This window comes from Lucilia sericata, unplaced genomic scaffold, assembly GCF_015586225.1.
Source record: "Lucilia sericata isolate MDLA Ls3-8-SP2 unplaced genomic scaffold, ASM1558622v1 Contig000105F_arrow, whole genome shotgun sequence".
Taxonomy (NCBI): Eukaryota; Metazoa; Arthropoda; class Insecta; order Diptera; family Calliphoridae; genus Lucilia; species Lucilia sericata.
In genome coordinates this window covers 672501-693827 of record NW_023994137.1, presented here as the reverse complement: position 1 = coordinate 693827, position 21327 = coordinate 672501, and the positions used below count along the sequence as shown (strand labels likewise).

The window sequence follows — 21327 nt, the reverse complement described above, 5'->3', positions numbered from 1 at the left end:
ATTAGAATCAACATTAAAATCGATTTTGAATTTTTGGTTAGTTAGGGCCGTTTGCGTTTCAGGTGACGATATCTATCTATCTATCTATCTATCTATCTATCTATCTATCTATCTATATATCTATCTATCTATCTATCTATCTATCTATCTATCTATCTATCTATCTATCTATCTATCTATCTATCTATCTATCTATCTATCTATCTATCTATCTATCTATCTATCTATCTATCTATCTATCTATCTATCTATCTATCTATCTATCTATCTATCTATCTATCTATCTATCTATATATATATCTATCTATCTATCTATCTATCTATCTATCTATCTATCTATCTATCTATCTATCTATCTATCTATCTATCTATCTATCTATCTATCTACCTATCTATCTATCTATCTATCTATCTATCTACCTATCTATTTCTCTATCTATCTATATATCTATCTATCTATCTATCTATCTATCTATCTATCTATCTATCTATCTATCTATCTATCTATCTATCTATCTATCTATCTATCTATCTATCTATCTATCTATCTATCTATCTATCTATCTATCTATCTATCTATCTATCTATCTATCTATCTATCTATCTATCTATCTATCTATCTATCTATCTATCTATCAATCTATCTATCTATCTGTCTATCTATCTATCTATCTATCTATTTATATATCTATCTATCAACCTTTTTCTTTCTTCAAACTCGTTTTGTTATCACAAAGAAATGTTCTGGCATGCGGTTTAATTTTATGATTTACTTCCCCTAATAATTTATTTCCCACAGTGTGGCATCTCTTCTAAATAAATATCATACACTTTTTATACAATGCTGTGCCGGTTTCTTCTTCTTCGTTTTTATAAATTAGAAAAAAAAGGTGTTTAAAACAAAACATTTTAATTATCCTGAATTCTCTTCAGTTTTATATTAATAAAAATAAAACGAAAAAATGCTTCCGCTAATTTATGGCGAAATTTATAAAACACCTGATGACTACAATCCGCCAGAAGAAACTAACTTGGCCGACAATACTCATTATCCCAATTTAAATTCACGCGACTACGCAAAGCGTCCTCTAAATCACAATGTGCGTATGCATGATGCCTGGGAATGCATTAGCATCAGCACAAAATGTGATGATGAAAAAGGAAATGTAGCTATAGCCACCAATAAATTAAGTGGACGTAATTGGTTAGGCACTTTGTGGGCCTTCGAGAAGAGTCAAGTGAAAAATGAAAAAAACTCACTGGATATGTCAACACCCTGCTATAAGTTAGAAAGTCCAGCCATTATAAATTGTATCGAATTTGTAGAACCTAATATAGTAAGTTGTTAATAATATTAAGTAGATTTAAATATGTTTTCATATATACATTTTTATAAAGCTACTTTTAGCTTTAAACTCTGGGAAACTACAAGTTTGGTCTACCCAATCTGAAGTACGTAGTCCGAAAAATCCCTATTGCCCCTTTTTGATTGGTGAAAAATGTGAACATATGAAACCCATCACATGTTTAGCAGGCTTTAAAACGAACGACTATAAGGCGGTGACGGGTAGTAAAGATGGTGCTTTAAAGGTAAGTTTGAATTTTTGGTAAATAAGACACGTGTTGAATGTGGAAATTTGTTTTTGACTAAAAATATTATAATTTCTAGTTTATTTTGATAGGATATGTATAAGCATATAATGGCGATGGCACTAGTAAGCATTTAGCTTAATTTCCAAAAAAATTGTGAAGAATTTTCGAAATTTTCTTTTTATAGACAATTTTCGAAATTTTGATCATTTTGTAGAAAATTTCGATTAGAAAAAAGATTTCATAGTGTCCAACAGTTCTTAATAAAAAAAAACATTTTTTTCCTTAGATCTGGGATATGGGCAAAGCTGATTTATTTTCACAACAAAGTTACCGTTATGCTCATACGGATTCTATAACTGGATTGACTTCATCTCCCACAAATGATGCTATATTTACTACTTGTTCTTTAGACAAATCCTGTCTGCTATGGGATGATCGTGAAACTAGACCGGCAATTGGTAATATATAATTATTTCAAAATATATTTAATAATTTAAAAGTAACGAATATATTTCTCCAATATTCATTTCCGTAAAGCGTTATACAGTGAACATAATGTGCGTTTTAAAACGGTTAATTGGGCCTTAGATCCTCAGGATAATTGTGTGTATTTAGGTGATGAATCTGGTAATGTGTTAACAATTGATACACGCAAGCCCAAGGAGTTATTGAATAAAACACAATACTTTGATCGTCCTATAAGAAAAATATCACCAAATGGGTAAAACAGCTTAAAAAGTTTAAAAGAAACACTTCATTATTTACTTGTTTTTATTACAGAGAAAATTTAGCTATTGTAGCCGATTCAAATTGCGTTAAAGTATCCAAATCCTGCTCAAATGAAATATTCTATGAAAATAATTATAGTCAGAATTTTATACGAGACTGTGCTTGGTTAACGTCGTCCGAGTTAGTAACCGTTGGTTATGAAGGTAAATTGCGTGGTCATGAAATACAATAAATTTAACGAAGTTTCTATGATATACATAAATGCAATACATAGTTATTTAAAGCACAATAGTAATAGTTAATTCCAAAAGCCTAGAATTAGCCTAGCATTTGTGATAATCAAAAACAAATCATGAACATAATTTTATATTAAGAAACTTTACAATGGTGTCAAGTATGTTTGCAAATTTTTCACACTATTCAACTTGACTTTAACTGCTACGAATTAAATTCAAATATCAGCAAAGTACAATAATAATTTCTTTCATAATGGGTATTTGCTACGAATTTATAATAAATTCTCAATACCGTGAATTATTTTAATTTACTTAAAACATTTTTATAATTTCTTTTTAATAAAAATATATATTCATGTAATAATTTTTAATTTTCAATATCTATGTATTTCATTTACTAATATACCGCTACCAAAAGCAATTTTTATTATTTTTAGTATGTACAGAAATAAAGAAAGCCGATATTTAAAAAAAAACTGAAATCGAAAGGGGACAGATATCCTTTTTAATATTTTTTGCAATTCTTCTAAATCTATATAATTTATATATAGAAAAATTGCATAGTTGGCAACGCATATTTTCTGTATAATTCATGCAGAAAATTTTCCAAAAATGTATCTCTTTATAGAAAATTTATTAAAATGTTTAACTTTTATAGAAAATTTTCGAAAAATGTCTCTTTTTATAGAAAATTTTTAGAAAATGTTTTTCTTTTATAGAACATTTGCATAAAATTCTCTTTATAAAAAATTTTCCAAAAATTTCACTTTTAACACAAATTTTTAGAAATTTTCAATTTTTACAAAAAAAAAAAAATCTCCTTTATATGAATATTTTGAAAATTAACATTTTTGCAAAATTTTATTTCTAAAAAGTTCCCATTTTTAAACAAATTTTGGAAAAGTTACTTTTTTGAGAAATTTCCTTGTTTTTTGAGAAAATTTACCAATTTTAAGAAATTTTTCAAAAATTATGCTTTTAAAATTTTTGGAAATTTTGATTTTTACAGACAATTTTTTAAAATTAATTTTTACAGAAAATTTTTGAAAAATTTATCTTTTTATAGAAAAATTTCAAAAATTATGCCTTTTATATAAATTTTCGAAATTTTATAGAAAGTTTTCGAAATATATCTCTTTTTACAAAAAATTATCCAGAATTTCCCTTTGTATAGACATTTTTCGACAATTTCCCTTTTTACAAAAAATTTCCTTTTTATAAAAAATTATCAAATAATTTATCTTTTTATAAAAATTTTTTCGAAATTTTCTCATTTTACAAAAAATTTTCCTTTTTTAATAGAAATTTATCGAAAATTTCCCTTTATATAAAAATGTTTCCATTTTTAGGAAAAATCTTTCTATATATTTTTTTTAATTTCCCTTTTTCCAGAATTCTGGAAATTTTTTTTACAGATTTTTTTCCATTTTTATTGAAATTTTTAAAAAATTTTCGAATTTTTTCCTTTTTATAGAATTGATTAAAACTTCAATATTTATTTATTATTACAATAGCAAAGCTCTAATTTTATTTTTTTATTCTTATAAGTAAATAATGAAATGAAATTATTTATAACAAAGCAATAAATATAATTTAACAATTAACAAAATGTTTGATCAATATCAATAAAGATCTTCTTTTTGTATGGCCAAAGTTCATAAAAAACAAAATGATAAAAATAATATATCATTTTTATATGGATAGCAATACTTTTGATCTAAAGTAAGTATTAATATGTCAAAAAGGGGTTTTCAATTCTTTATAAAAAACAAAATATTTATGAAAATTAAATAGATTTAGTAAAAAAAAATTAAAATAAAAATATAAATTTCTTGAAAATTGTTATAGAAATAACTTATTTTCGAATTAGTTTTAGTCAAAATTAAAAAATCTTACTTTCACACTTGTTATCAAAAAATATATAAACCAACTTTTTATTCAAGTATTAACAAAAAAGAAACCACCTTTTCCAAAAACAAGATAAAGGCAACAATTTAAAACAAAGAAAAAAGCTAATAGTAATACGAGTATATATAAAAATTTTTTCGAAATTTTCTCATTTTACAAAAAATTTTCCTTTTTTAATAGAAATTTATCGAAAATTTCCCTTTATATAAAAATGTTTCCATTTTTAGGAAAAATCTTTCTATATATTTTTTTTAATTTCCCTTTTTCCAGAATTCTGGAAATTTTTTTTACAGATTTTTTTCCATTTTTATTGAAATTTTTAAAAAATTTTCGAATTTTTTCCTTTTTATAGAATTGATTAAAACTTCAATATTTATTTATTATTACAATAGCAAAGCTCTAATTTTATTTTTTTATTCTTATAAGTAAATAATGAAATGAAATTATTTATAACAAAGCAATAAATATAATTTAACAATTAACAAAATGTTTGATCAATATCAATAAAGATCTTCTTTTTGTATGGCCAAAGTTCATAAAAAACAAAATGATAAAAATAATATATCATTTTTATATGGATAGCAATACTTTTGATCTAAAGTAAGTATTAATATGTCAAAAAGGGGTTTTCAATTCTTTATAAAAAACAAAATATTTATGAAAATTAAATAGATTTAGTAAAAAAAAATTAAAATAAAAATATAAATTTCTTGAAAATTGTTATAGAAATAACTTATTTTCGAATTAGTTTTAGTCAAAATTAAAAAATCTTACTTTCACACTTGTTATCAAAAAATATATAAACCAACTTTTTATTCAAGTATAAACAAAAAAGAAACCACCTTTTCCAAAAACAAGATAAAGGCAACAATTTAAAACAAAGAAAAAAGCTAATAGTAATACGAGTATATATGTATGTATGAATATCTAAAGGATTAATTAAAAAAAAGAAATGCTCTTAAAAATAAATACCAAAACATTTATATGTACATAAAAAAAAGAAAACTTTTAGCTGACCACTGTTAAAATACACTGCACAATATTATCGGGTATATTTAAAGGTTCTTCACATAATTCACCCGTATTTTTATCTACCATATAGATTTCATTTAAAACTTTATCGGGATCATCAGGATCTAAAGAGGAAACTAAAACTAATGAGCCTTCAGCTAATTCCGTTAGAATTGATTGTATATCTTCTTCATTTAATTCACGTTCGGATATCACAGACGAACAAGTATCATTGCTAATAATCTCTGGATCAGGGATTATCATTGGAGTTGTAGTTGTTTCTGTTGATTCTAAGGAATCATTTTCATAGTTAATATGATCGGGTAGTATTTGCGGCGGTGATGTTGGAGAAAGTGAGGTTGGCGTTTGAGATCGTGTGGGGGGAGGTGAAGGTAGTGGTGTGGTTGGTGGTGGCGTTATAAATGTAGCATCATCTTTGATTTTACTATAAACATTAACAGAGCCATCATCTAAGTTAACAAAAGTCCTATGTTCATATTTATTAATGTCCGATTCCGTTTCACAATAATCCTCCTCATAATTTGTAGTGTACGGTACGGGTGGTGTGTTACTTTGTTCATTATATTGGTCCACCTGTGAAGTGACAGTATAATTATTGGCAGTTGTAGTTTCATAGGATGTATTGGCACCAACACCACCATATGGTATGTCTACTGCATCTGAGTCTAATAGTTCATCAATTTCCGTTTGCAACTGTTTGGTGTCTTGATACTCCATTGGAGCAGCCGCTGGTGCTGAGTTAGATTCTTGTTTATTTTCGATTTTAATTATTTCTTCTTTTATAATAATAATTTCTTCTTTTTGTGTTTTATTGGGGGTTCGCCTTCGCCGTCGTTTTACTTTATCCACCTTTAAGCTATCATTGGTTTCTATGTCGCCATTATTGTTGTTGTTGTTATTTTCAACAACTACATCTTCATTTTCTTCATTCTTCGGGGAAGTCTTTTTAGATTTTGTATATGTTCTTTTTTGCTTGGGTTTGTGTTCAGTTTCATTTGGATTAATTTCCTGGCTATTTAGTTCTATGGGTTCTTGCCCATTGGTGGTATCATTATGATCATTTTGTCCTGATTTATCTACTATATCCTTAGTTTTTCGTACTCTTTTTGGTTTTTGTTCTTGTTCATTTTCATTTTGATAAATATCTTCGTTTAATAATACACGATTTGCTATGCTTTGAGTAAAAATTTTCCTCTAAAACAAAATGTAAAAAAAGGATTAAAAATGTTAAATTATAAGTTATCGAAAAGGTGTTTAAAATGTACGGATATGTTTTTGATAGATTCTATCTATCTATCTATCTATCTATCTATCTATCTATCTATCTATCTATCTATCTATATATCTATCTATCTATCTATCTATCTACCTATCTATCTATCTATCTATCTATCTATCTATCTATCTATCTATCTATCTATCTATCTATCTATCTATCTATCTATCTATCTATCTATCTATCTATCTATCTATCTATCTATCTATCTATCTATCTATCTATCTATCTATCTATCTATCTATCTATCTATTTATCTATCTATCTATCTATCTATCTATCTATCTATCTATCTATCTATCTATCTATCTATCTATCTATCTATCTATCTATCTATCTATCTTTCTTTCTTTCTATCTTTCTATCTATCTATCTTCTATCTATCCTATCTATCTATCTATCTATCTATCTATCTATCTATCTATCTATCTATCTATCTATCTATCTATCTATCTATCTATCTATCTATCTATCTATCTATCTATCTATCTATCTATCTATCTATCTATCTATCTATCTATCTATCTATCTATCTATCTATCTATCTATCTATCTATCTATCTATCTATCTATCTATCTATCTATCTATCTATCTATCTATCTATCTATCTATCTATCTATCTATCTATCTATCTGTCTATCTATCTATCTATCTATCTATCTATCTATCTATCTTTCAACATATATTTCAACATATCTTTATATCTTTTAACATATCTTTCTATCTTTTAACATATCTTTCTATCTTTCAACATATCTTTCTATCTTTCAACATATCTTTCTATCTTTCAACATATCTTTCTATCATTCAACATATCTTTCTATCTTTCAACGTATCTTTCTATCATTAAACATATCTTTCTATCTTTCAACATATCTTTCTATCTTTCAACATTTCTATCTTTCAACATATCTAGCTTCCCACATCAATCCCAATCAAACTATTTCCCCATATATGTATGTGTGCATGTTTGAAAACAACTAACCTTTTTCGATTCCTTTTTCTCTTTAGTAGCCTTAGCTTTCTTAGCCTGCTCTTCTCGCATCTTTTCCTCCTCATCGATTTGTTGTTTCAACGATTCTAGATCAAATTGTTTGGGATACAATAAAGCCTTATTGATAAGATGACAATTTTTACGCTCTTCCTTTTTGAATTTTAATTTCAAATCACGCCGCGTACGATTAGGAAATAAAGAGACCATTAGTGAAAAGTCGGTGCCAACATTCTGCAGACAACGATAGAATTTTATGGTTTCGGCGGGCAACCATTCACGTGTACGTTTTTGCCTCGAATAAAAACCATTCATGCCTGTATTCTCATCTAGATATATTAATGAAGAGTTGGCTAATACTTTACGCGCTTCCTGCTCGGCAGTGGTTTCAATGACTAACGATTTATCATCGAGTATAAGTTCTCCTTTGGCATTGAGTTTTAATTGCGGCACTGGTACAGCTTCACCCTCTGCCGAATTGTCTGTATCTTTTTCTACTTTTTCGGCAAACGGTTTAACATCACTAGTTGAAGTTTCGGATTGTTCTAGTTTTACACTGGGATTAGGTTTTTGTTCCATGGGATTAGTGGCTGGATTGTAATAAATCAAATCGGACATTTTTATGGCAGACTTTTCAGGTACACCATTATGAAAGCGAGCCTCAAAATCTTTACGAGAATGCTGTTTATTATCCTCTGTTTTACGAGACTTGTGCGAGGAAGTGTTGGTGTCCGAAAATACCGAGCAGCCAGATTCTGTACGTATGCGTCCCATGCTACTGTTTGTTATTCCCGCGGGTAAATATTTATGTGGTGTATGATGATAGTGTGGATGTGATGAGTGGCTACTGCCTGTTAAAGAGGCTGAGTAATGTCTTTCTCGCCTTGTTGGAGAAGGTTGTACAAAATCATTGTTAACATTGCCTCCACCAAGGTGATTGTCTTCATTTCCCGAGTTATGAGGTGAGGGTGAGGAACCTACAAAACTATTACGCCTTTGGCCAAAATGTGGTGTGGGTCGTATTCGTTGTCTGGTCAAATTTTTTGAAGGAGACATTGGGCACCCATTCGATGATGGTGATTTTTCTAAATCCATTTGTAAAGCATTTTCTTCTATATCTGAATAGAAAACATCATCTACTCCACTGTTGGAAGTATGACTTATAGCTCGTTGAAGACCCACTTTTGGTGGACACTTAAAAGCTTCGGAATCATTTAATGCCTCAGGCGCTTCTTCGTGGGTTTTATTTAAATGCTCTTTTGGCTCACTGTTGTTTGCAACAACTTCTTGATCTTTTGTTGTATTAACGTTTTCGTTGTTATTATCCTTACCATTAACCAGCTGCTCCGTATTCTGTGGTTCCTTATCATTTGTTTGATTTTGTTCTGTATCTTTGTTTAGGTTATTTTCATTTGCTGTCGTGTCCACCCTAACCTCTAATGGTTTCTCAATATTGTTGGCTACTTCTATGGTCTGTTCCTTTGCACTTTCTTCAACTGTTGGAACATTTACTTGTTTTACAACTTCCTGTCCACCGTTTACATCACTTTCACCAGTTTTAACAGTTTTTACATCATTTGCTGGTTTTGCTTTACGCTTGGAATTTAATAGTATATTAGCCACTGGCTTTATACGTGGTCGTCTCATAGCCATTTTTAAAGTATTTATTTCTCAATTATCCATCAATTTCATTAATTATTTTATAATTTAAACAACGTTCACGCAATTCGAACAGATATATTAACCAAAATAAAAACAAGACAGACAACCACGAGACATTCTGTCGACAAATATTAACGGCGGCGGCGACTGACACTAAATATGTCGGCGGCGGTGGCCACTGTAAGCCGGCTAAGTTTTCAACTACGTTTAGTTTTTAATTTTTCAACGATTTTAAATAAAAACGGAATCCGAGAGATCAAAAAGTAGGATTTTGGAAGCAAATATATTGTTTATAACAACAAAACAGAGCAAACTCAAAAGTTGCATGAGAAATTATGCAGGGATGAATAAAAAATTCTTAAAAATTAAAAACAAATCCTTTCTCCAAGTTTTACTAGGATCTGCCGATATTTAACCCTATCTTCCATATAAAACATCTTGCAGAAAATCAGTTTCTAAAAAATTTTGCATTAAGAAAATGATCAATAACGTAAAAACAAAGATACATATTTTATTTGTTTATTTACTAGCTATACCCAGTGTGCTGTGCTACCCTAAAAGCAATATAAATAAGAAACCTACTTAACAATTTTGATGATTCTAACTACAATGGTTTTCCAGATATACAATTTGTTACATATGGGAGATTCCACGCAAATTATTGCAATTTCGCCAATTATTCCGAACGTTAATTAAGATTTTAATTTAATCTATGAAAAATTTGAATAATCTAATAGTTTCCAGATATACAAAATTTTGTATTTAATCATATGGGAAGTGCCAAGCCCCCCATTGAAAGTCCGCCCGTTATTCTCTAAATGTTCTTCAGTAAAACTTGAAGATTCTAGCTCTAATAGTTTCTCAGATATACGAATTTTTCTATTTAATTCATATGGGAGCTCCAAGCCCCCCAGATGAAAGTCCCCCCTTTTTTTCTCCAAAATGTTCAGATGAATATTAAAGTTGTTCGTGCAAAATTTGAAGAATTTAGTTATATTAGTTTCCCAGATAAACGAATTTTTGTATTTAATTCATATGGAAGGTTCCGCTCCCCTCATTGGTAGTCCCCCAGTTTATTACCCAAAATGTTTACATGGATGTTAAAGTTCTTCCAGAACAACATCATTTAAAAGGATCACAAAGAGATTGAAAAATATTCCAAAAGTTTCACTTTGAAAACATTATTAGAATGTATGAAAACTCGCAACTCTAAAGGAAGACTATTCCTATTTTAGTGGTATTTTATGATTAAAATAAGTAAGAAGTAAGAGTTATGTCGTAAAAAAGCAAATTTCGGAAGTGGTCCGATCATTAGATTAATAAGAACGTCACCGTGATTTTCGGATTAGGGACTTAAATATGGAATTGGATCAATAATATATATAATTTAAAGTATTTTTTTTAATTCTACCATAATTCTATCATAATGATAACTTTTGGAATGATGTATTAGCTATAAACTGATTTTCTGTAAGAGGGTTATATTGGCGGACCGATCCTCATAATTTTATTTTTCATAAATGTGGGTTTCGGTTCCCAAAAATGTTTATTTCGTCGACATCGACATTTGAAAGCCATTTATGTGCGTTTAAGTCATTTTCTGAAGAAGATTTCATTACATATTTTCGTTCCAACAAAAATTGTTTTATTATGGTATTATTAAGTACGTAGAAAACGTTAAAATTAATTATTGAAGGGGGCAGGTTCAACTATGGCCTATAGAGATTTCGATTGATATCGAGCCCTTTTTGCAAAATGGACATAAGCGAGATAAATTTTCGTTCAATTAGGATACTGCGTGTTTAATTTTATGTTTATATATTCAATATTTTAGAAAATTCAAAAAGTACCAGTTAAAGAACGAAAAATTACCAGAAATACTCCAGTTTAAATTTTCATTCACTCAAGTCCCTGATTGCTTAGTTTTATGTTTTTAGGTTCATTATAAAAGAAAATCCAAATAGTACAAGTTGAAGAACGAAAAAGTACCAAAAAGTCCCGTTTTATATGTTCTCACTTACTCCATGTTCAATATTATAGAAAATTCAAAAAATACCTTTTGAAGAACGAAAAAGTACCAAAAAGTTCCCTTTTATATGTTATTACTTAATCCTGTTACTGTTGCGAGTCATACAACCAATCCTGTACTTTTGAAGGTACTGACAAGGTCTCATCATCAATTCCAAACTGCAAATTGTTATTAAATAAAGCTGAGTCTATAAAAAAAATGATTTATAATATCTCTTTCTTTCTCCATGTAAATAACTTTTCACGAAATTCCAAACGAAGGCCCACCAGGGGAATAATTTCCTTTAAGTCTTCATTTTTTATATATTGAAGAGATCTGTATGTAATATGCGCTTCTAAAGTGGAATTAAAAATATGTAAATTCTTCTGCTAAGAACATAACCTCAATTTACATGTTAAACATGCATAAGGTTACAACTTACCTTTAAAAAATTTCATTACGATGAGCAAATCAAATTTTTTTAATAAATCCATTAATAAATCGCTTTCGTCGTCCACCAAATTCCCGATATCATTTTGTTCCTGACAAATCTCAGCACATTTTTCCATTTTAATCACTTAGGGTTTTTTATGCTCTTATTTATCTATTTATGTTATGTTTTTTATATTTACAACATTCTTTGATATTATTTTTTGTTTTATACAAATTTTATTTTAATTTCACTTTAAAAACACATTAACTTTAACAAAAACTTTGAAACTTTTTAGAAAATCACTCCGTATGCTGCTATTGCAATTTGTAAATGACGCTTAAAAAGAATATGGCGTTAAATTATAATTTGTAAAAAAAACAAACTTATTTTAAAAACGTTTTACTTTTAATTTAAACTTTCGAAAAAGGGTGTGGTCAAATATTGAAAATAAAAATATTTAATTTTAATTTAATAAGAAAACAATTTTAATTTTAACTTGTTTTGAAAAATAATTTTTATCTATAAAATAAAAATGAAAATTTTTAATTCAAATACGTCTCATTTTTACTTTATTGTAATAATAAAAATTATAAATTATAATGTAAGAAGAAATCAATTTCATTTTTAAAACGTTTAGCTGGAAAAATATAATTTTCAAATCAAAAAAGTGCATTTTTGATTTAAAAATGTTTTTATTGCCTTTTTATAAAAACAACAACGTAATATCTTAATATTACTAAAAACATTTTTGTTTTTAAAAAATTTCTCGAAAAATGCTGCATTTTTAAAACAAAAACGCAAAATTTTTGTTTTAAGATTGCTTTTTTCTTTCAGTGTAGTAAAGTTAATAATGCCAGATTGGGAAGATATGTAAACAATTTTAATTCGTTAATAAAAACTTATTTTGACTTTATTTTTATATATGAGAATATTAACAGAGCTAATATTATATGATTTGCTATAATGTTAAATAATTTTTTGTTATATATATATATATAAGTTTAATAACATATAAATATATATAAATAATTTTCTGTTATATATGTATAATTTGATAACGGTAATGTATAAACCCTTATTATAAAGTGGCAACTCTTGATGGAATTTTTTTTTGTTTTGTCAAAAATTAAAAAAAGGTAAACATTTTTAATTTTTGACAACTGCAGGGCACATGTACTTGCCGAAGCTGCCAGATAAATTAAAAGAAAATTCAAAAATTTTTTCCAAAAAATCGGCATTTATCGGCAATAAATTGACAATTAAAAAAACAACACGATTTCTTAAAAATTCAGAAATTTTAATACCCTCAAACCAGACTTCTGGAAACCCATTCAAGATAAATAAATGAAGTTACAATATTCTCAGATTGTGTAAAAAAAGGCAAATATGCTCTTTACTATTTTAGGATAAAATTCGGCAGAATATCGATAAATCGACAAATCTGGCAAGACTGGAACTGGCACATTTTTCTGGGGTCATAAAAACTTCTTGTTGCTAATTTTTTAAAATTTTCCATAGTAAATTTATTAAATCATAACAAAAAGAAAAATTATAAAGAACAATTAGTTTAAAACCAAAACTTATTAATTAAACAATAATTAAATATTAAAAATTTATTAAGCCGGAACAAACTTAACAAGTGTTAAGACGTGTAATGTTATGCAAGCGAATATAAAAATAACAAAAACTAAAAATTTGTAAAAATGTATTAAACATTTTAAAACAAACTTTTAATAAAACACAGTGAAGAAAAGAAAATCGAAAATGGTATTTAATCGTATGCTTTCGAATATAAAACACTCCTCGAATGCCACTTTAAAAGCCTGGTGCTATCAGTGCGAATCCATATTGGCCCAACGGTCGAGACGTTTACAACAACTATTTACATTTTATCATCGAGTTTATGGATCACATGGCTTAAAGCTGCTGATAAGATCCTATCACCGACAACTGCCACAATTTAAAGGAACAAATTTGGTTTTAAGTGCCGTGGGTGTGGTGGGCTGTCTGACGGGTAATGGCAGCGGCTCGGGGTTCGATTGGAATACGGAACGTTTGAGTTTAGCAAATTTTGATACCTGCCATCGTGATGTGGAGTTTATTAACACCATACATCGCAATAAATTGTGCGAACGTTGTAAAGAGTACAATATGAAATATTGCTATTGTTTGGTGGGCAATAAAGAGGGCAACCAGAAACATAATGGTAAAAAAACGCTTAATGGTACGACACACTTGTATATGGAGCGTAATGGTGTGGATGGCGCAGCTGGTAAGGGTAGTGCAATGATAGATAGCGAAAGCGAACGCAACTGGGAGCCCTACTTTAGTAAAGATCATTTTCACATATGGCGTAGAGAAGAACGTACCGCCATGTATTCCTATAAGGTATATGCTAGCTTTAATGATATATCAGCAGCTGATTTGTTGCACGTACAAGTCGATTTGGATTATCGCAAGCAGTGGGATGACACAGCGGTAGCTTTGCACTTAATTGAGGAGGATCCTATACCCGGCACCAATTCCCATCTAATCTATTGGGAAATGCAGTGGCCCAAGTTTTTCAATAATCGAGATTATGTCTATTGCCGGCGTTTTATATGTGATGACAAACGCAAAGTAATGATGGTAGCCAATCGAGGAACACAACATCCTAAATATCCCCACGTTAGTGGCAAAGTACGTGTTACAGACTATTGGAGTTTTATGGTTATAAAACCTTATCGTAATTTCCAAGAGCCAGGTGTTCATTATATATTAACATATTACGATGATCCCGGTTTGCCCATACCACAAAGCATTAAATCGTGGGTAGCTCAAAAACAAATGCCGGATATTTTACAGAAAATGTACTTTGCCACTAAGAATTATTCGTATAAAAAGGCCTTGGCCATGAAGGATGTTTTCAGTAGTTTTAGTATGTTAAATAATGAATATGCAGCTAACAAATCCCGAGACAGTTGGTTGCAAAGATTCTGGCGTCCAAGATCTGATGAGAATCTAAAAAAAGGCGAATAAGGAAAGGATTGTATAAATAGAGAGAGAGAGGGAGAGTTTTTGACAAGTTGCTATATATTATTGTAGGGAGAGAGTCTTTCAATAAATAATTGTATCAAATTAGGTAAATTCATAAAAAAAAACATTGAAATGATAAAATTTTTAAAATTTGCATTTTTCTTTTAGGTGCCTTTCTAATGCTCTTGAGTTAAGTAAATGGACTAGAGGAATAAAACAGTTTTGAAGATGTGTCATTAAGCAAAAGTGTAAACAATAGAAAAGTTAAACATGCCAAAGCCAAATAGAAAATATACAATTAGAAAGTAATAGTTAAAAATGTGGGTATATTATTGAAATATTACTTATACTACATACATATATTTTAAAGGAATTTCATTTCTATTTCTTATATAGAATCCTTACTAAATATGCGGATTTCACAATTGACAGCATTTTTCTAAAGAAAATTATACACTATAAAACTTTCGCAACCAAAATGTACATTTGCAAAAGTTCTATACTTTTTCATTCACAGACTTTCTACTTTTTGGCAAAAACTCTAAACTCGTTAATAGTTATTACAAACCTCATTTTCACCATATATTCTCAAACGTAATATCAAAAACATCACATAAATCTTAAACTAATTACTCAAAGACTAAAATAACGTAAATTGTTTTAACGTTTTTTTTTTTTTTAAATTTTCTTAAATATGCAATAGAGAAAAACTTAAAGAAATCTCTTTAAAACTAATTGTTAACATTTTTCTTGGTTCTCCATTTAAAAAATTATATCTAAATGTTGTTTATAGTTTGAAAAATTGTTTACTACGACTCCCCCCACAACCCAATAATGAAAATAATTATTTCTTTAGTTCTTTAAAAAAGTGATAAATTTTTCCTAGTTCTATATACTTTTAATTATTTCGTGCAATATTTCTGCATTTTGTTTTATTTCTTTTTTCAAATGCATTTTTTTAAACTATTGTATACAAAATTTAATTAAGTTTTATTAAAATTCCAAAAAAATGAATAAATATATTTGAAAACAAATAAAATCATGAACAAATAAAGTTTGTTTTTGATCTCATTCTATCTATTCTATTGTACTATATATGGAGAATATAAGAAAAATCAAATTAAGTACATACACAATTTTGAATTATGTAGCAAAATAAAAATTTGAAGAAATAAAAAAATATGTAATGAAATCTGAAAAATTTTTGTTTTATTAAAAAGTTAGAATTTTCTATTTTCTATATTCTAAATAAGCCTTCCAAATTCAAACGCTTTCATATGATAGTATTGAGATTCGTTCTAAAACTTTATATTAATGTAAATAAAAACTCGATTCTCGTTTCTTTTTCTTGCTATATAACTAAAGTATATTTTTAGAAAAACAGTATTTAAAATTAAACTTACATGCTATAAAAAATATATATTCAACTATAAAATAAATATAAAACATAACCATATACAAGTTATTTCTTCTTTCGATCTTGTGTACATTTTGGACAAAACCATTTGCCTTTGGGTTTGGTAGTAAGGCCAACACAAGCAAAATGAAACCATTCTATGGGACACTAAATAAAAGTAATAGAAATTTTTAATTAAGAAAACTAATTTTGAAATAGATGTTAAAACTTACATCAGGATTATCACATCCTATCATTTCACCATAAGAAACTTGATGACATAAACAGTAAGTAGGTTCATTAGGATCGACCGGCATATCTAAGACATCGCTGGGATGTGTGGCAGAAGTAAGACATGATTCTTTTTCCGAATCGTCTAAATCAACATTTTTCTGCTTTGGGAAAATAAAAGAAAAATAAAACAAATTGTTGAAATATTAAATGAAACTGTATAAAATAGTTAATCAAGAGTACGATATGCATAAACATGCCAGAATAATATTAGTATGATATTAATGAAGTAATGAGTGAAGTGAAGAAATACATAAATGAAATTAAGCAAAAATGTAACAGGCAAAATATGTTTATTTTAAAAATAATGAAAAAAATTAAATTTTAAAGCTTTTCGGTTAAGGAAGGCATCTGTCTACCTTTCCCACTACATTTTCTTTTTAGTTTTGTTTTATGAAAATTGTAAAAAAGACTTTCTAAAGACAAATTTCAATTACAAAACGATTTAGTTTCTGCAATAACAGCAAACCGGTTGAGAATTGCAACACAAATTATAACAATATCTCCTGCAAATCTTTTACCATTTTATACTTATATAATATGCAAAATCTACAGCTACTTATTATAAAAAAATAACATGAAAACAAAATCTAAACCAAACCACTAAAAAAACAACCAAATTGAATTAATAAAAAATATAGAAAAAATGTATGTAAAATGATATAATGAGATGATTACCTTTTGACCCCCCTTGCGAGTTTCTTTTTCTAGATTTACCTTCTGCTTTTTCTTTTTACCACCTTGACCGCCAGAAGCGGCCGCCGCTGCAACAGCACTATTGTTGGCCTCATCATCTGAGGAAGTATTACGTTTCTTTTTACCCGTAGCCTTGCCAGAATCCTTCGTTTTCTTACGTCCCTCTGTCAAAACACAAAATATACACAAAAATAATGACCAACAATCAAAAACAATCTAAAAAATCAATTTACTTACTTTTAACTTGTGCTTCCTCTGATTTACCTCTGGTCGAAGATGCCTTCTCCTGTATTTCACCCTCAAAACGTGCCAGATCATTATCTAAACGTCTGATTTGTTTGTCCACCAGCTCATAAGTCTGTATGGCTAATTGTACCTTATCATCACTGTATTCCTTTGCTTTGCCAAACAATTGTTGTATATCGGTCAAACGCTCTCGTCTCTCCTCATCGGTCATGGTAACACTATTGTCGGCTAATTTACGCATAAACTCCTTGGCATGACTATCAATACTTTTCATGGCAGTTTGTGCTCTGTCGTCCAATTTGCGCATAAGTTTAAAATTCCTTTCTAACTCAGTGGGTAAGGACTCTAATCCTATATTGGATAAGACTTTAGTAGTAGAACGTTGTATATTTGTTTTGTTGATTTCATTAATAATTTTTTTTATTTGTTGGATGTGGTGTATATGATGTGTGTGGACATGGAGTGTTTTCATTTTATTTGTTTTGTGGGAAAGTGAGAAAATTATTGTTGTTGTTGGTGAGTATATGCATTTTGTGTAAATGGATGATGGAAAGGTGTAAAGAAGTGTAAATTAGCTTTCTTTTTATACTTACCATCTAGGTAATTTTCTAAATAGATTGCTGAGGACATTTTTTGAGTGTCTTATAGTTATTAATTTTTATAAATTTGTCTTAAAATATAAATTACTATTTGCAAACTGTTGAAGAAAAAAGTAGAATGCATCAAACACCTGAGCCGACAAATATAAACGGCGTTGGCGGCAGTCACTAAAATTTTTGACGGCGGCTTAAAAAGCACTTAAAGCCCGATGATAAGTTTTCACCGGTGTTTTTAAATGTCCAATTATTTTAAGAATTATGAATAAATAACGTGACTAGATAAAGTAAATCCCGATATCGGGCTTTGCTTTAAAATCCATTCAAGTCGTCTTAAACTGACTCGGCGTCGGCTTTATGACATGTCGATTCGACGCAGATTTGTGAACAGTAAACGCGTTTTTAAGGTTACCAGATTTTATTTATATAGAAGAAGCGTCAGATTTATTGTAAACAGGGATTACAATAAAACCTTGATTGCATTTTTTTAAGTTTTGAGAAAATTGTTAACATTTTCCGTTATAGATAATTCTTTATTAAAAGCAGCGATAACTTTTATATTATTACACAAAATTTTTAGATTAAAGGATGAGTGTGTCTTGTGTTTGTACAAAATTTAAAAATTTTGATTTTTACACAAACATATTGAAATTTTGTCAAACCGTTTGTATGGTTTATATTCATTAATAACAAACTTTTTAAAAAATTTCCATATTTAATAAAAATTGGCATTTGTGTCTTTGTCCACAAAAACGTGAAAGAATCGGTGTTTTTACTAGCCGCTTGTGTAGTCTATTTGTGCATAAATTTTGTATTTTTATAAATTTTTATATAAATTTAGAAAAAAAAGAAAATTTTTAATGAAAGAAATTTAAAATTTTACATAAAATTAAATTTATTATAAAAAATTTCTCGAAAATTTTGTAAAATAGAAAATTTATCAAAAATTTCCTATAAAAAGAAAATTTTCTATAAATTTCTAGAATTTATATTAAATTTTTTAAAATTGTTTATTAATTTTATTTATTTATGACACTGTGCCTTTAAATCTTGTAGAATATGGCAACATTGTCAAACATATGACATTGTCTGAAAGAGAGCAATGTAAATAAACAAACATACATATATCCGTTTCCATAAACACTTCCTGTTGAAATGTAATTATTAAAAAATTCTTTAAACAACTAAAATATTTACAAAAATCTAAGGAAGTATTGAAAAACAACTAAAAAATATTAAATTCTAATTCAAAAACTTATAAAAAATTTACATTTTAATTCATAATGTATTAAATGAATTTTTTTAATACTCTCTGTTGACAAAATTTCTCACGCTCTGATTTACTCATTTTTTGTTATCAATTTTTTTAATGTTTATTTTTACGTACTCTCAAACAAAACGATGACAATTGTGTGTATGAATCGATTTTAGTAACACATGCATGCACTACAAAAAAAAACTATAGAAAAACAAAAACACAATTTAGTCGAACGTAAAATTTCAATAAAAGCAGATGTCTGCTATATAAAATTGCTTACAAAACGGTGGCAATTGCAATTGTTTAGTGTGGCAAACAATAAATTAATATTCCTAAGTTGTGCTAAAGTGTTTTAGAACTATATAAATAAGAATATTTTAATCGAGTGTAACTATTCGATTTTATTGTGATTATTAGCCATATCAATTATTTGCTTAAATTATAACATTTAATGCAAATTACATAAGTAAAAAAAGAACTAAAACAACAAAGAAATTGGTTTTTGTAAAATTCAACTCAATACTAGAAGCAAACAAAAAAAGGAACGGAAAAGACATAACCTCGACCACAAAAATTAAATAAATTTAATTGCAAATAAAAATAAATAAAATAAAACAGTGATAGACAAAAAAGAAGCAAAAGAATAATAATAATAATAAATTTATGCAATTAAATTATTCTAATTGTGTAGTGCTGTCAAACTATAGTTTTGTTATTTCTTTTTTTTTATAAATTTCTTTGCAATCTAAACATAAAACGCGTCTCCGTGTTGCACAATTAAGTTGTAAAGTGTTAAATAGTTTTCATTTCCTTCAACTTAAGAAACGAAATCTAAAACAATAGGTTCCCAACTTGATATATACACAATGGCCTGGGAGCATTTGCGACCGGGCAGTTCACCCGTTGATTGGTGTGAAGGCAACTATTTAATATCGGCAAATATTGCAGAATTTGTAAATACGGTAAGTGAGCGTGTATGTGTGTGTGTATGTATGGTCACTAAAAATAGATAAACACAAAACATTGTTTATCTTTCTTACACCTTACGTGTCATAATTGCTAAAAGTACATTCATAGAGACAAGTGCATGCCAATGGATAATAATATGCATGTTTTTAATTAAATGTGCGTTTTTCCTTATTTGTTTTTATTTAAATTAATAATATAATTATAGTTCATTGTACGATAATGTTATTTGATCTATTATTATTATTATTATTATTATTATTATTATTATTATTATTATTATTATTATTATTATTATTATTATTATTATTATTATTATTACATATCTTTAAAGTGTTCTGGTAGAGTTTTTAAACCTTGACCTTAATTTCACGTAAAAGGTGCGAATTGTGTACAATTTTTTTTTATTAGACAACTAGTTTTTAGTTGCTAAAAATTCATTTAAACTATTATTAAATGCATGAAAAAATCTTAATAGAACATAAGGTCAAGAAATAATTGGCCAAAATTCAAATTAAAGAAGATATACATGTATGTATGTATGCATAGGCATGTTGTTTATATAAAATATACATTTGTGTGTATAGAGTACCAATAACAATATTAGTTAATTGTAGCGTTTTGCTATTTTTCATCATACTCAACAATTATCAAATTAGTTTTATGATTTTTATTTAATACCTTTTTTATTTGATTTCAATTTAAAATGAAAATAGTTGAGGAGGTTCAAATGTGTGACTGACCTTATTTCAGCATATTAGTTAGTAGTAAGTTGTAAATAGTTGTATGCTGTTTATTTGCTATGTACATGCGAAATTTTGCGATATGTTAAGCAGAACAGTTTTGAGTGTTAAATGGTGATTCTAGCTAGCTAGATTCGATAGATAGATAAGATTAGATAGATAGATAGATAGATAGATATGAGATAGGATAGATAGATATATAGATCGATAGATAGATAGATAGATAGATAGCTAGATAGATAGATAGATAG

At 28.0% G+C, this 21327-nt stretch overlaps 5 protein-coding genes across 14 annotated transcripts in view; 3 read left to right on the top strand and 2 right to left on the bottom strand.

The window, feature by feature from the left end:
* Positions 1-859: 859 nt before the first annotated feature.
* On the top strand, positions 860-3039 carry LOC119600175 (protein valois). The gene is made up of 5 exons (XM_037950265.1): positions 860-1337; positions 1399-1590; positions 1880-2051; positions 2131-2314; positions 2374-3039. Exons 1-5 carry the CDS (start codon positions 963-965, stop codon positions 2552-2554), a joined length of 1104 nt encoding a protein of 367 aa, XP_037806193.1. The 5' UTR covers positions 860-962; the 3' UTR covers positions 2555-3039.
* Positions 3040-4856: 1817 nt separating this feature from the next.
* Positions 4857-9571, bottom strand: LOC119600164 (transcription factor TFIIIB component B'' homolog). Its single transcript, XM_037950253.1, has 2 exons — positions 7761-9571; positions 4857-6692 (listed from the first exon to the last, which is right to left on the bottom strand). Exons 1-2 carry the CDS (start codon positions 9417-9419, stop codon positions 5475-5477), a joined length of 2877 nt encoding a protein of 958 aa, XP_037806181.1. The 5' UTR covers positions 9420-9571; the 3' UTR covers positions 4857-5474.
* A 3726-nt stretch (positions 9572-13297) lies between these two features.
* On the top strand, positions 13298-16076 carry LOC119600167 (stAR-related lipid transfer protein 7, mitochondrial). 2 transcript variants are annotated; one of them, XM_037950255.1, is made up of 3 exons: positions 13298-14990; positions 15053-15204; positions 15281-16076. In XM_037950255.1, exon 1 carries the CDS (start codon positions 13634-13636, stop codon positions 14885-14887), a length of 1254 nt encoding a protein of 417 aa, XP_037806183.1. In that variant the 5' UTR covers positions 13298-13633; the 3' UTR covers positions 14888-14990; positions 15053-15204; positions 15281-16076. The 2 variants fall into 2 exon arrangements, with proteins under 2 accessions (XP_037806183.1, XP_037806184.1); XM_037950256.1 differs by having other exon boundaries at positions 15255-16076.
* A 146-nt stretch (positions 16077-16222) lies between these two features.
* Positions 16223-18267, bottom strand: LOC119600177 (inhibitor of growth protein 5). Of its 7 annotated transcripts, none has more exons than XM_037950267.1 (5): positions 18107-18267; positions 17505-17879; positions 17250-17431; positions 16514-16675; positions 16223-16448 (listed from the first exon to the last, which is right to left on the bottom strand). In XM_037950267.1, the coding sequence occupies exons 1-5, from the start codon at positions 18141-18143 to the stop codon at positions 16347-16349; spliced, it is 858 nt and encodes a 285-aa protein (XP_037806195.1). In that variant the 5' UTR covers positions 18144-18267; the 3' UTR covers positions 16223-16346. The 7 variants fall into 7 exon arrangements, with proteins under 7 accessions (XP_037806195.1, XP_037806196.1, XP_037806199.1 ...); XM_037950268.1 differs by having other exon boundaries at positions 16514-16672; XM_037950271.1 differs by having other exon boundaries at positions 17289-17431.
* A 1162-nt stretch (positions 18268-19429) lies between these two features.
* Positions 19430-21327, top strand: part of LOC119600136 (alkaline ceramidase) — a 21308-nt gene continuing 19410 nt past the window's right edge. For 2 of the 3 annotated variants that reach the window (XM_037950225.1, XM_037950226.1), the window contains exon 1: positions 19430-20329. In XM_037950225.1, coding sequence (XP_037806153.1) covers positions 20234-20329 — 96 coding nt within the window. In that variant the 5' untranslated portion in view covers positions 19430-20233. The remainder of the gene's footprint in view (positions 20330-21327) is intronic. The other variant, XR_005231123.1, reaches the window with a different exon arrangement.

Bases quoted from the DNA above. Each gene is read 5' to 3' on its own strand.
- LOC119600175 (XM_037950265.1), top strand. From the start codon at position 963: ATGCTTCCGCTAATTTATGGCGAAATTTATAAAACACCTGATGACTAC. The intron at 1,338-1,398 runs GTAAGTTGTTAA...ATTTTTATAAAG, and splicing joins AATTTGTAGAACCTAATATA to CTACTTTTAGCTTTAAACTC. The intron at 2,052-2,130 runs GTAATATATAAT...ATTTCCGTAAAG, and splicing joins TGAAACTAGACCGGCAATTG to CGTTATACAGTGAACATAAT.
- LOC119600164 (XM_037950253.1), bottom strand. From the start codon at position 9,419: ATGGCTATGAGACGACCACGTATAAAGCCAGTGGCTAATATACTATTA. The intron at 6,693-7,760 runs GTTAGTTGTTTT...ATTTTGTTTTAG, and splicing joins AGAAAAAGGAATCGAAAAAG to AGGAAAATTTTTACTCAAAG.
- LOC119600167 (XM_037950255.1), top strand. From the start codon at position 13,634: ATGGTATTTAATCGTATGCTTTCGAATATAAAACACTCCTCGAATGCC.
- LOC119600177 (XM_037950267.1), bottom strand. From the start codon at position 18,143: ATGTCCTCAGCAATCTATTTAGAAAATTACCTAGATG. The intron at 17,880-18,106 runs GTAAGTATAAAA...CTACTACTAAAG, and splicing joins TTTAGAAAATTACCTAGATG to TCTTATCCAATATAGGATTA. The intron at 17,432-17,504 runs GTAAGTAAATTG...GTGTTTTGACAG, and splicing joins AGAGGAAGCACAAGTTAAAA to AGGGACGTAAGAAAACGAAG.